General features: G+C 44.6%; 1 protein-coding gene across 1 annotated transcript in view; it reads right to left on the bottom strand.

The window, feature by feature from the left end:
- Nucleotides 1–14,500, bottom strand: part of ABCC11 (ATP binding cassette subfamily C member 11) — a 70,878-nt gene that overhangs the window by 41,559 nt on the left and 14,819 nt on the right. Inside the window, exons 10-12 of the mRNA XM_058527762.1 lie at nt 5,334–5,594; nt 3,239–3,310; nt 976–1,100 (exon numbers count right to left, since the gene is read on the bottom strand). Coding sequence (XP_058383745.1) covers nt 976–1,100; nt 3,239–3,310; nt 5,334–5,594 — 458 coding nt within the window. The remainder of the gene's footprint in view (nt 1–975; nt 1,101–3,238; nt 3,311–5,333; nt 5,595–14,500) is intronic.

Below are 14,500 nucleotides of genomic sequence, written 5' to 3'. Positions count from 1 at the left end.
TGGGAAGAGTTTGAGAAAAAGATCACAGACCACAACTGGAGGGAGGTGGAGAAGAAGAGAGAACTGTAAGAGATGTTTAGGAGATAGAGCTGCCCAGGGTTGGCGACCAACTAGATGTGGAAGCGAGAGGAGGAGGCGTCAGGCTCGCCGGGGTGCACAGTTCACTGACACCATTAAACCGAATTGGGCAACTTGGGAAGAGAAGCAGAGAGGCTGGTGGTTGGGCACGCAGGGGGATCATGCGTTGGTTCTGGAGCTGATGTTGAGGAGCCCACGGGACAACCAGCTGGAGACAGCCAGTGTACACACCTACGCATCTATGCTCTCAGTGTTGTTACTGGGGGCAGACTGCAAAACCCAGCAAATAGTCAAAGGAGGCCAGAGTGCAGCACAGTTGGAAGCACAGCTGTAGCGTTCAGGGCAGTTTTCATGGGTCCTTCACAAAACAGACTTCACTTGGGATTTCCAAGTGCATGTCTCAAGCAGGTCAACCCAGGACCTGGGAGGGAGAGGCCACAAAGGGCATGGAGGGATACGGATGGGAGATGGGCGGCCCTGCGGGCTGTCGATCTAAACTCATTTCCTCTACATCATCACCCCATCTGTTTCACCTGTTGACTGATGGGTCAGGAATTAATCAATACAATTGTGGGAGGGTTATTGGCAGCCATATAGCATAAGAGTTAAGTGTGAAGTTCCTGAAAGCCACCGGGTTCATATCCTGCTGGCTCTATCATATCCTCCCAGCTGTGTGACTTTGGGCAAATTATTTAACTTCTTGGGTCCTCAGCTGACTCGTCCAGAAAATGAGTATGATGATAGTCTTCCTTTCACAGTGAGGAGGAACCATGGTGATGCATATAAGTGAGCACACTGCCAGTGTTAGCAGTTGTCAACTGACTATTATCAGCTGGGGGTCCCTCCCCAAACCACCACACACCCCCAGGTCCCTCTCCGCCCCTCCCAGAAGCTTACCGGGCCTCGTCATACTGGCCTCCCATGAGGATGTTCTCCCTGACGCTGCCCGCGATGATCCAGGCCTGCTGGGGGACATAGGCCAGGCTTCCGTGCACCCCCACTGAGCCCTCCAGCAAGTGCATCTGCAGCAGAGTGAGTCCAGCCTCAGGACCGGGGTGGGACAGGGGACAGACCCTGCCTGGCTCAGCAGCCACAGTGCCCAGGGCCCCACTGCCCTCCAGGACCCTAGGGGATCTCCTATGTAAATAGGACTTTTAACTTGGTCCTGCCAGGCCCACCAGTGAGCCTGAGGGAGGCGCTGAGGACATGGGCAGGAGCGGGAGCTACGCAGCCCAGTTCCTGCTGTGACTGAACCTCAGTTTGCATTGAAGACACCCCATACTTCTTCTCTTCTTTCCCCAGCCCCATTCTCTAGCAAGAAGCACCTCCCTGCTCTTCACAGTGAGTCGGAAAGTTCCAGGCCTTCTCTGAGCATCCCTGGATATCACAGGATTATTACTAATGTTGTCAGGTGTGATAATGTCATCATGGTTAGATGGAAAATGTCCTATTTTTGGACATCATGGCGAAGTTTTTAGTGGAAAAAGTGTCATAATCTCTGTAATAAAATAGTTCTACACAATATGTTTCTGCATAGATGTGGGAAACATGCCAATGGTGTCAACTGTTGATCTAGGTGGTGAGTATAGGGGTCTTCAGTGTAGTGTCCTTCCTGCTCTTCTGTATGAGAAGGTTAAAAACACACCCTAAAGAAACATAACAGCCATAACCCCATCCCCGTCACCTCAGCACAGGACCTTGTCACCCTGTGCTCCTTTCTCTTTCTTACCCTGTGCTGCTTCTGACGTGGAGTCGCACTTTAATTAATAAGAACAAAACTTTACAATGACATCTTTGTGTCTTCCTTTATTGGGAGCAAAGTGGTTCATCTGAAGAGGAGACTGACAAACCACTATCACGTAGACAGGTGGCCTTGAATGGAAGCCGACAGGAAAGGCTGCTGTGATGAAAAGCAAAGCTCCCACAGCGGGTGGACCTGGTTTCAGCCCTGGCTCCAGCCCTTACCTGCTCTGTGACCTTGGGCGAGTCACCTCTCTGGACCTCATCTACTCGTCTGTAAACTGGCCCTAATGACTGTGCCTTCCTCATAGGTTGTTTTCAGGGTTGAAGGAAAAAATGAGATGCTCTTAGCACAGGACCAGGCATGTAAGTACTATTTAAACTATTTTTACTATTTAAAAGAAGAAAAAGTAGTCTTTCTTCTCACCAGCTCCAGGACACGTGGAGCACAATGAAATGATCTGCCAGACTGATGTATTAGGAGAGAATTGTACAGACGTGACCACATCCCAAGGAGGCGCTGAGTTTGGTATGTACATTTGGGAGAAGGAGCTGAGGGTGAGCTGAATAAAGGAAGGACCTGCTAGTTCTCCCAACAATGGGGGAAGGAGGGATGATGGCATCCTCTGAGAAAGGAGGATGAAGAGAGAGAAGCCCCAGGACGGGGCGAGGCTGGGGCTGAGTGGGGAAGAGCTGGTGAGAACCCCCATGGGGAGGTGGCCAGAAACACGTACCAGGTGTTGTGGCCATTGTGAGGTGTTGCTGGCTGGCAGGTGTGCAATGTGACCTTAAATGTTTGGGGGAATGGGAGGGCTTTTTCAGAAACTGGAGAAGGGATGGGCTGAGCCACATGTCTGCATGGCTGTGGACTAAGCAGACCTCAAGAACGTCCACAGGCAATGGAATTGGAGGGTTCAGGTCTCAAGGGCAGGGGTACCCAACAGGCATGTACGTTATACTGCTGGGCTACCAGTAAGACGGCCCATCCCATCCAGAGGGCCATCTCTCCACTCCCTTCTCCCTTTTTCCTCCTCCTATCTCCCTGAACTTGGCCCTCCTGATGCTGCCTCACAAGGGACACATGTCCCACTCTGAGTTTGGCCTCATGAAATGACTTTATTATCATTTTGGAGACACCCTGTATCACCACCCTGATAGCTGGTTGATTACAAAACAGGGTGGGGAAAGCAGAGAGAACAGGCGAGGATGGATCTTCAGGTGACCTCTCAGGGTCAGGAGGAAGCACATTTACAACTCACCTTCCCCTCAGTGCATGCTCCGCCATTTTCAATTGACAAAAATTTTATGGGCTCCAACTCCCATGAGGAAGACAGTGATGGTGTGACTTACTGGGCGACTCCAGCTTGGGAGCCCCTGGGACTGCCTGTGGGTGGACACGCATGGGTCACAAGTCTCTTACCTCCTCCAGGATGGCTGACAACAAGCTGCTCTTGCCACTCCCAGTGTTGCCACAGACCCCTACCATGGTCCCCTGCAAAGCCAAGGAGGATAGACAGGCATTGGGACAGCACAACCCTCCCACTGGCCCAGGGTGGGTCTATTGTTTGAACACAAAACAACAAACAGAAAACAAATTAGCTACCTACCCTAAGGCCCCTCAGACAAGCAAAGCTCAAGAGGACCTCTGAGGTCAGTCTGTGGAGGTGGGAAGGGGCAACCTCAAGGGCAGGAAGTTGCATGGAAGTGGCAGAGAGCAATTCATGTATAGGTAGCCCTGTTGGGCAAGAAACCCAAATTCCAGATCAGCATCTATTCTACTCTGTGTTCCTGGGCAAGTCACTTAGCCTCTCTGTGTCTCAGTTTCTTCATCTGTAAATTGGGGATAGTGAAGCCAGCCTCACAGAATTCATGCCTGCACTCATTCATTCATTCATTCATTTGACAATCAAATAGTCATTTGAGGTTCTTCTACATACCAAGTAATGAAGAAAAGAACTCTCCTGAGCTTACATTCTAGTGGGGGAGGGGAGACAAACCATGAAACAAGTAAGCAAACAAACAAACAAATAAATAGTCAGATGGTGATAAGTGATATAAGTAAAATGAAGTCGGCTACTATGACAGAGAGTTGGGTGTTAACGCAATTTTAGATGGGTTGGGCAGGGAAGGCTTCTTAAAGCAGTGCCATTGTAGCTGAGACCCGAATGACAAGAAGGATCCAGCCACAGGAAGATCTGGAGGTTCCAGGCTGTGGGAACAGCAGGTGCCAAGGTCCCGAGACAGGAACAAGGTTGGCTGCCAAAGAGGTGTGAGAGGGCTGGTGTAGCTGGTGTGGAGGGAATGAATGGGAGAAAAGGTTGGAAGGGTCTGCAGGATGCTCGGGAAACCTCGGCTCCATCCTAAGTGCAGTGAGAAGTCACTGAGGGGTTTAAGGAGGAGAGTGACTTGGATTGGTTTGTGGTTTAGAAGGATCCCTCTGTCTACCATGTTAGTGGATCATAAAAGGACAAAAGTGGAAACAGAGAGGCTGGTAAGGCTTAGAGGAGCTGGGAAGGCATGATGGTGGCTGGGGCTAGGGCACTGGAAGGGACTAGGGTGAGAGGTGACTGGGTTCAGGAGAGATGTCGAAGTAGAGCTGACAGCCCTCGCTGATGGACAGGATTGGCAGGAGGGAAGGAAAGGAATCAAGTGTGACTTCCAGGTCCTGGACCACTCAGGTGCTATCTCCTGAGGTGGAGAAGACTTGGGGAATGGGTCAGAGAGGGGGAATCTCAAGAGTTCTGTTTTGGCCTGGTTGTCTTTGAAATGCTTGGTAGGCATTGAAGAGGAGAAAATTAAATAGACAGTTGAGTCTAGAGCTCAGAGGAGACTTCAAGGCTAGATATAAAGCATAGAAATGAAATTTAAAGCCATGGGATCGCCAAGGGAGAAAATGTAAATAGACAATGAATATTAGACATTAATATCTATTACTATTGGTTGCTAATGTGGATTACTATTAGATATTAATATATTTTTAGATATATCTAACAATAGATATTGATAGCTGTATCTATTAGTGTTAGATATTAATATCTATTACTAGATTTTAATAGATAATAGAGAAGAAAATACAGAGGGGAGATTTGGACAGAGCAGGGAAGCTAGCCTTTGCAAACATTAGTCAGAGAAGAAGCCAGATAGGGTGAGTTCACAAAATAACCAAATTGAAACATGTAGGATAGTGCCCGGCACGTACCAGCAACTTCATAAATGTTGGTCTAATCTCCTTCTCCTTCTCTGCTCTGTGTCCTTGGTCCCTCCAAAGACCAGCACACATATAGCACACTATTCTGGGTCTTGCCATTAAAAAACAATTTTACACGATCCACTGATTCACACCAAAGGATGAAAGACTTCCTGTATTTTCCCTCCGTGAAAAATTTGTATTTTAAAGGGAGATGTGGAGGGGGCAATTTTTAGCTAAGGAAATGGTGGGGTGCCAGGCCAAGCTCCTAGCCTCAGGCCCCAAAAGTCTGGCAGCTATCCTGTCTGCATGGCCTGAATGAGGTTACCTTTGACACCACCAGGTTTATCTTGTGTAACCCTAGGGCCAGGCTGTCCCCTTCATCCTCTGGCCTGAGGACACCTGGAGGTGGCCGCGCCCTAGTCATCCCCTTGGGAGTATGTCTGTTCCTTTCCAGCTTCAAGGCTCCCTTGACAATCCTGGGGCAGGTCTGTAGCCAGGACAGGGAGGCCTCCTCCAAAACCAGTGCTTTGCTGGGATCTTTCAATGCCTGGACGTATAAAACAGGGCTCTCTTGGAGGAAAAACTTCTGTACAAACGAACAGAAAGGGAGAGAGGAGGAATTCAGTTCTTGAGTCCAGTAGGAACGTGGGCCCAGTTTGCTGGCCTGCCTGTTGGTCTGGTTTATGGATTTATAATAAACAGTAAAAGTTTGAAGAACCATTGCCAATTAGGAGGGGCCCAGTTTCAGCTGGTGAAAATTCTAAATCCAGGTTTTCCAAATTTCAGACCTCTAGGCCACTCTTTCGTATTTGCATACTACCCGCTCTCTTAGTTCTATTCTGTTCTATTTTACAGTGACTAACGGCCTAACCCACATTAGCCTCTTCTGAAGTGATAACAGCTGTTGACGCGTAGTATTGATGTGTAGTTTCTCTAATGAAAGTTCATTCATAACTATTAAAAGTGAAAGGTCTGCCCATGTACCACACAGTGTTGTTTCGGGTCATACATTGCAAATCCTGACCATGGACAGCTCCCTTCTCTCTGTGTCTGTCCCCATCTCCCTGTCTGTAAAATACAGGAGTTGAACTGTGTGTGAATCTAGCACTAAAAAAGGTGGGTGGGAATATGATCTCATGGAAGTCAAATTATATTCACATGTCTCTACCTGGAGATATGCTTAGAAAGAGATGTAGAAGGATACTTCTTGACATTTGGGACGATGGTTTTATCTCTAGGTAGAGGATGCTGAGAAACTTTTATTCCTTGTACCTTTTCACATTGTCTCAACTTTTCAGAATGAGCACACAGCATTATAAAAATAAAACAAAAAGGTATTTTCAAATGAAAAAAGTGCTCTGTTTCTTTTTTTAAAATTGGATCTCAGGTATTTTGAATTGGATTAATTATAACATTTGGGTCAGGGCATACAGTGATCATTGGGAATTGCACAGCCCCCTCTATTTCATTTAGTTAGTTGAGCGCTTACTGTTTCATTATTTTTAAGAAGATAATGAATATCCGGAGCCCACCACTGAACCCAAGAGCAATAACTGTGACCTAACTCTGGGGTCCTTGCCCATCTCATTCCCCTGCTGGTTGTGGGTGAAGCCCTCCAAGTCCTCTCCCCAGGACAACAACTGTCCCAAATTTTACAGTTTTCACTCCCTTGCTTTTTAAAAAGAAATATATATATATCACATACATTGTATCACATACAAACACAATTTGAGTAGCACGATGGCTTAATGAGTCAGCGTGACAAGCACACATCTCGATATGAATGAATCCTGATAAACGGGTTTATGGGGAACAAAAACAGGGAGTCCTCACACCCCAACAAGCTCTAAGTAAATTCTCAAACTCTAATTTTGTCCATGCCATTCAGTGTTTTTCACTTGATTTTCAATAAACAACACAAAGGAAAGATAGTCTCCAGACTCTCCCACAGTGCACACCCTGGGGGCCTTCTCCAGAGCCCAGTGTGCACCCTCTGCAGCTCCCAGCATCCAGCTCTCCTTCTACCTGAGGCCATCTGCAGGAGGAGTCCTCCCCGAGGGCTCACAGCTCTCTTGTCCCTGCCTCTGGAAGCTGGCTCCCTGGTGTCCAAGGACCAAAGGGCACAGGGCACTGAGACACAGTGCACTCACAGCCCCAGGCACACAGAGGAGGAAGAGGTAGTCATGGCCTTGGGGATCATGCCTCCTCCTTCCAGCCTGGGGCTCTCAGAGTCAAACGCCTAAGGGGCCAGATAGACAACTTAAGTGACTGAAGCAGGAAGAGTTGAAGATGGCTGATGAGTGAGGGGACTTGAGTGAGCTCCCCATCCAAAGGGGCAGCCCTGCCAGCTCCAGGCTCTGATGCCATGAGGAAGTGCAGCCCAGGGATCCAGATCTTTGCCCTGATCCTTGCCTACCCTGCCTCCTTGTCTCCCACCATGATTGCATTCATCCCACCCCCTTCCCACTCTCTAGCCACAGGCTCTCAGACCTCCAGGCTGTCTCTCCAGCCATTCCTTCAGTGAACACCCCTACCCACCCTTCTCAGCCCAGGTTGTAGCTTCCTCATCTCTTTCCACCAGTAGGTGAAAACAGGCACCACAGGGGAGGGTGGGAGAAGCCAGTGCAGCAGTGGGAGGAGGAAGGCGGCAGGGGGCCCTGAGGGCAGCAGGGGAGAAGTGAGGGGGCTCCTGGGGCTGTGGATAGTAGGGCTGTCTTGTGTTATCAGACAAGCCAAGTCCACCAGCTCAGGGCTTTTGCACTCGCTGTTCCTTCTGCCTGGTCCTCATCACTCAGCTCCAAAGTCACCTTGGCAGAGGCCCTTCCCTGACCAGCCACCCAAAGAGCCCCAGCCCTCCCCACTCACTCCCTAGAATATCGCACTGTTTACCAGCCTCATAGCTCTTCATCTGACCTGATGTTGTCTTCTTTGCATTAACGTGCTTGTTACCTGTCTGTGTCCAGCACCAGGTTGTAACTCCCTGAGAGCAGGTACCCTGTTGGTCATGCTCACTGCGGTATTCTCAGAGCCTGGCAGGCGGCAGGTGTTCAGTAAATATTTTTTGAATAAATGAATGCATGATATAGATCGGGGACTGAATGCATTTAAGTGAGATGGCTATAAAATATCTTTTAAAATTTGTTTTAGATTAGAGTTTTTAAACTCAGATGCCTGGAAGGGAAAGACCAGCTATGTAAAGAAGTGAAGTAGCCCATTGTTACGATGACAAATGATAAGAAAAACACAGCTCCAGTGTTCAAGGTGAGATAGGGCATGGCGGAGGCTGCAGCAAACCGCATCTAAAACCCACATCTACACAGGGCAGCTATCACCTCTGCTCCAGCTGCTTGCGGCCAGGAGAGAATGAAGGTCCACTTGTCAGATCTTCTGATTATTGAAGAGAATCCAGAAATCTGAGTTTTTATATACAATGTCCAGGTTTTTAAATGCAGGCAATAGGTATGATTTTTTTTAAAGAAGAACCATTGGGGTAACCCGACACAAACCTGGACAGAGCTTGCAGACCACCTGTCTGAGACCTGGTTGGGATACACTATCTTAAAAATTCCTTGTGGCCGGAGAGCTGGCCTGATTTATCCATCTTCCTGTCACCAACTAGTGCCCCGATGAACACAAGGGTGGGTTTGGAAGCATTTAACTGTATTCCAAGTTGTGTTTTTATGTAAGGAGACACAACCAGCAACCACCTTGAAGCTAACCAAGCCTCCCTACAAGAGCTACGCCTTGCAGCTCTTGTATGACCTTGCCTTATTTTTAATGCAAAGACCTCTTCAAAAGGAGATTAAGCCTCATTACCATAATCTTCAGTGTACCTGCCTCTCCCTGTTGAATATTCATTCCCTAACCAAAATAAAAGTTCCAGCTTCCCTTTGTTCAAGGACACCATGACTTGGAAATGATTCCTCATGGCCTCCTATTTGCTGTAAATACACTTTACTTTATAAGACAACTTCCACTGGTGTAGAGTCTTACTCAGCTCACCAGGAGGTGAGCTCACTTGGTTGGTAACAAATTAGTGACCCAGATGGGACATACCCCTTCGTGGTGCCTGTGCCAAAGGCTTGACATTGCTGCTCTGTGGGGAGACCCAGTAGCCACATGGAGCCCTTTTCTCGGAGGATCTCTCCATGGAGGTGAGTGGTGCCAACCCCAGGACACGGCTATAAGAGTTGTTTCCTTAAGTTGATTCACAAAGCCTGTCTGTTGGGGCCTGGCTTTGGGGTTTGAGTCCCCACCCGGAGGTAGCCTGGCTCAGGGGAGTGAGAGTCCCCTCTGTTTGGAAGGACTGCACGACCCAGCCACTCCAGAAGGGCCGATGCTTGGCTCTGCGAAATGGGACCAATCCCTGGTGACTAGTCAGGGATCAAACCCCATCTGGATATTGAATCTCATCTCGAGTGCACTGAGTCTGTCTAGGGGTCAAATCAGCTCTGGAGATTGAATCTCATCTGGAGTGACGAGGTGGGGGTTTGAGGCCCCCTGAGGTCACTGAGTCTGTCTTTGTGTTGTGCCTGTGATCAGAGGAGGGGTCCCTTTGGATGGGGTTAAACCCCTCTGGAGTTGCTGAGCCTGTCTTTTCATTGTTGTTTGTTTGTTTGTTTGTGTGTTTTGGTCAAGGATGCTCAACATTAATGTTTTTGTTGAGGATGCTTGACATTTTCCACAGTCTGGTTTTTCTGGACTTCTAGGTCTTTCTTTTTTCCCTTGCCCTCCTTATCAGTGGTTTCACCCAGCGTCCACCCATTTTATTTTCCCTTTAATGAATTAGTTACATGGCCTGGGTCTAGTTTCAGGCTATTAGGGTACTAAATTTCCTTTGGGCAAAACCTGTGGCATCTGCATCACCACTAACCGTTACAGGATGCGTATGGGAGGTTGGAAACAGACCATAAGAAAAGACGCTGGTCCACAGTCAGAGAGCTCTTGCAATGACTAGTCTTAAGACGTTAATCAAATTTGGAGTCTAAGCCTCCTCCCATGGTCTTATGAAAGCTCCACATCCCACCTCCACCCCTGGGATCTCTCCTCTGGGTTCTGGTTTTGGAGAGTGTGCTCCAACCCTGGGAGCTCTCCTCTGGTTTGTGGACACCTGGAGTGATTCCAGGTTGGCCCCTGGGTCAGTCATTTGACTGACAGTCTGGTACCTTGTTTAGTCTCCTGTCAACAACCTGTTGAGTATTTTAGGCACCTACTGAGTTAGTTGTGGGGACAAGAGACCTGTATCCTGTAAACCGTCCTTCAGGCCTGTGTTGCCCCAGCACTGGAACTGCTGTTTGTGTGACCCTTATCTTGATAATCCTTGGGAAGAGGCCGTGAGGGCAAAGCCTAATCACCTTTTTCCCTTCTTTGTCTGTCTCGTTCATCACTTCCTCTTTCGTCAGCAAGTTATGGTTAAGTTCAGGCTGGACCTGAGCAGAACCTGGACCTTCTGTAAAATTGAAAACGTGAAAACCTTTTGCAAGGGACTTAACTCTCAACCCCGGCAATAGGAACCCCGGCCCCAGCCCGCTCTAGGCTTTTGCCTCTGGCCTCCCTGGCTTGCCTAGTGCTGGCTCTGGGCCTAAGTGCCCGGACTGAGTGGGACTTAACTAAATCTTACAGCTATATTGATGCCCACAGTTGGGCTCTTAAACAAAACTTGACTGCTTTTTCTGTGTCTTTATGATGTAGATTTTCTTCTCCCATCTTCTCTAGAACCTAAGAGCCATTCTTTGAAATGCAAATGTTTCTCAGAAATTAGTGAGTTTTGTATTGTACCTGATTCATAACATTTAACATTTAACGTTGCTGTCTGTGTCTACCTATGTGTTCATGTGTCTATGTGTAGGTGTGGGGGATCAAGGTTGGCCACCTCAAAATGTGTCTCTTTACCTTGATTGTTTTGGGAACAGAGGCCTCTGAGGGAAGTCTTGACCTCTCTCACCACTAACTTCCTGAAAGGATTTAAGATAAGAGGACTGTCCCCAAGATAGGCCATCACCATAGAGAACTCTGGGTATCGATAGACTGGGAGGGTCCTTGCTAAGCCCATTCTAATCAAAGTTCTGTTTACCAAACATTTACACTTGTAAGGGAAATCTCCACGTAAAGCTATCTCCCTCTCTGCACTGGGAAGATGGGGGGATGACCTCATCTCTAGAAACGTATCAGTGCAGAAGGGGAGGCCTTAAATCTGCATTACAACCTTACTCTTGTTTACTGTGCTTTTCTGGCAAAAGCAGCCCTAGAGGCAGTTCAGATGCCACCCAGTTCCTTTATCTCAGAAGCATTATCACCTCTCTGGGAAGTATTATCTGGCCCATCACCAATTCCTAAGATTGGAGAAAAAAATCAGAAAGAGAGAAAGGCCATTAGAGCACCCTCACCAAAAATCTAGCATCTTGAGTGTCTTCTTCAAAAATATAAGTAAAAAGGCTTAGAACAAGATTTGGATTCATGACTAGGGAGCCTTGTGCCTGATTCATGACAGTAATTTTACAACAATAGCTGTGGAACCTCTGTGTACATGTGTCTACAGGTATGTTGTAAATGTGAGATATTTTTCTACCTCTGGATGGTATGACCAAAATTAAGAGCTCTATTGAAATTTGCTTAAAGTAAGCACTTACATAAATTCTAAATGTAATAGAAATTAACCCAAATGTCTTTCAAGTTAATGTGATATTAAATAATCTTTGGTGAATGAAAGCTTGCTTAAGTTTGTTGGTTTGATTAAAATGGACATGTCCTCAGAGTTATCAGCACTGGATATGATGCAGACATGCAGCCTGGGTTTACTAGTGAGATAAGCTCATGTTATCCCCGTTACAAATTTGTCAGCAAAAATAGCTTAAAATGACAGCTGATTTTGCCCAATGTCTCATGAAGTTTTCTTGGGTAATCTAAATGTAATTGTTGGGAACAAATGGTTTAGATGTAAGTGATTTAGAATTTATAGATAAACTTTTAGCAATAATTATAGTTTGTGACATATGTACTTAAAATAACTTCTAAAATCTCTTTTGTAACTTGAAACTTTGAAGTTTTGCTAGGTTAATGATAAAAATTCATTGAGTATTTAGATCATTTTCAAATAAGATATTAGCTATTAATTATAAAATATAAGTTTATCTACTTTTGGCTTATTACAGAGAAATTAAAAGGTGTTTTGGGTCTATTGGTAAACGTGTCTTGTGTTTTATTAAGATTGCACTATAAAGTAACATGTTTCCAGAAATTGTGAAAAGTATTTGTAGATTTGTTAGGCCACAGAAGGCTAATGTGAAAGAAAGTTTATAATTGCTTACTTAGTTTTTAGTTAAAAATTAAAGTTTCTAAGGATTAAAATTCTAATATGTGATTAAAGATACTAAAAATTAAGGAAAATATGTTTGTATTCAAGGAAAGTAAGATATGTTTTCAGTAAAGAAAGTATAAATAATGGAAATATTTTTGTTTTGTTAAGAAAGATAAATTTGTTCTAAAGTACTAGAAGGGAGGAAAGGAAGGCGCAGGACAAATTCTGAAAGTAAAAAGTGAGAGAAAGTTTGTGAAGGTAAAACCCTGAGGAGTTTTATGCATGGTCAAGTTGGCTAAGATTAAACTAAATCCAGTTAAGTAAATGAGTTTTAATGTCAAAAGTAAGCTGGTGCAAAATTAAAATTTGGTCTTCTTTCTCTTAAAAGGATAATTTTCTTGAACTTGATAAAGGGGTTATAAAAGGGTTTTCTTTGCCTTTGAGTAAGTCTACCTAAAAGACAGAAAACCTATGTTTTGTTAAAATAATTTTCTATGTTCAAAAAGACTGAGGTCTCTCTATTAAGATTTTTTCTGACTGTTTTAACTCTCTGTTTGCCCTTGACTGTTTCTGTTGTCACTTTGACTGAGTGGATAACTGAGCATTGTTTCACAGTGAGCATTGTTTCCTGCTTGATCAAGTGCTTTAAAACCTTTTGATATTTTTGACAACCTTCCCCACAAAAAATATTCAAATCCTGAATGAAGTCTTTCTTTTGACCTGGAAGAAGAAGAGAAAGAAGAAAATTGTTTTTCCTTTGAGAATTTTCAGAGGGCCCCTGGGACTTCTCAAAGAAATTTGCTCTCTTCCTATAAGGAGGAAGATACTACACTTATTAGGCTTATTTGGTATGCTAAATTACATGGGCAGCATTGTCAAATAAGTGATGATAAACCTTCATAGGTGGTGTTATGTGGGTAAATGTTATTGATATAGGTGTTTTAAAATCATATAACATTCCTAAAATTCTAGTCTGTCCTGGTTATCACTCATAATTCTGGTTATTATTTTGAAGTGTTGTACATCACAACAATAACCAATTTTCTTTGTCAATTGTCATTTTTAAGTCTTTTGTCATTTACAGAGAGTTATTGTTTTACTATGACGTTTTTTCAAATGGTTTCATCTTCAAAGAGTTCGTGGAAAGGTCTCTCTGGCCCTTACTCTAGAATACAGGTTTCTGACAAACTTTCAGATTATAAAAGTGAACTAGGTAAGAAATTACAAAACTCTAATGGAGAAACTAATGGCCCCATAAAACTGCTAACAGAGGATTAAGATCAAGAATCAATTACACAGGACTGAATTAAGTGATGAGGATGATTATAATTTTTATAACTTCATTTGAAATATTGCTGATTTTTAAAATGTTTTGTTTTTTCAGATTTAAGGAAACTTTTTTTCTCTTCTCTCTCAAGCTAACTATGACATATAGCAATTTGGTAAATCATACCTTTGTGAACAGAATTGAAACATTTATCTTTTTCTCTCTACCTGATCCCTCCATAATATGGAAACTCTTAGTAAGTGAATATTCTTATTTCATGGAAATATAGTTATTTGCATAAGTTCAAAAAGAATCTCTTCTCCTTATAATAGGACACTATTGGAAACACTGGTTATATTAGGAAGGCTTTGACTGGAATGTCATATTTAAGAGAAACATACAGACTCAGATATGACAAGACAGCTTTTGAGGAATAAATATTGACTTTATGGAATAAAGCCACTTGGAAATGTTGGCGTGATACCTTGTTTACATAAGTTCCAAGCAATCTTACCTGAGTGATCAAGGAATATCTTATGCACTTGCCACTTATGTGGCAGGTGCAAGGAACCTCAGTATTTGGGGGGACCTCAAGAAGAGAAGAATTCACCCAAATCTGTAGGTATTGCAGGTGAAGTCTGATGACAAAATCCTTGGCTTGGCTTTCCTGGCCTCAAGAGGCCTTTGAAGTTCAATCTGAGATTCCTTACAAAAACTTCCAGCAAAGCAGATTTAAAAGAGCCTGTATGATCAATTGCTATTCTTGCTGTACTTATGTAAATAATTGGGCCAAATTTATTGAAAGTAGACTTATTTTACAAACTATTTAGTCTTCATTTAGCTATCTTTGATAAAAATGAGGGTGATTTTAGAGAGAAAAATTATTTCAGTGGAAACTATAGTACACACTTGTGGATATTAGATCCCA

Source organism: Diceros bicornis, chromosome 32 (assembly GCF_020826845.1).
Source record: "Diceros bicornis minor isolate mBicDic1 chromosome 32, mDicBic1.mat.cur, whole genome shotgun sequence".
Taxonomy (NCBI): Eukaryota; Metazoa; Chordata; class Mammalia; order Perissodactyla; family Rhinocerotidae; genus Diceros; species Diceros bicornis.
This window is presented reverse-complemented; position numbering and strand designations above follow the sequence as displayed.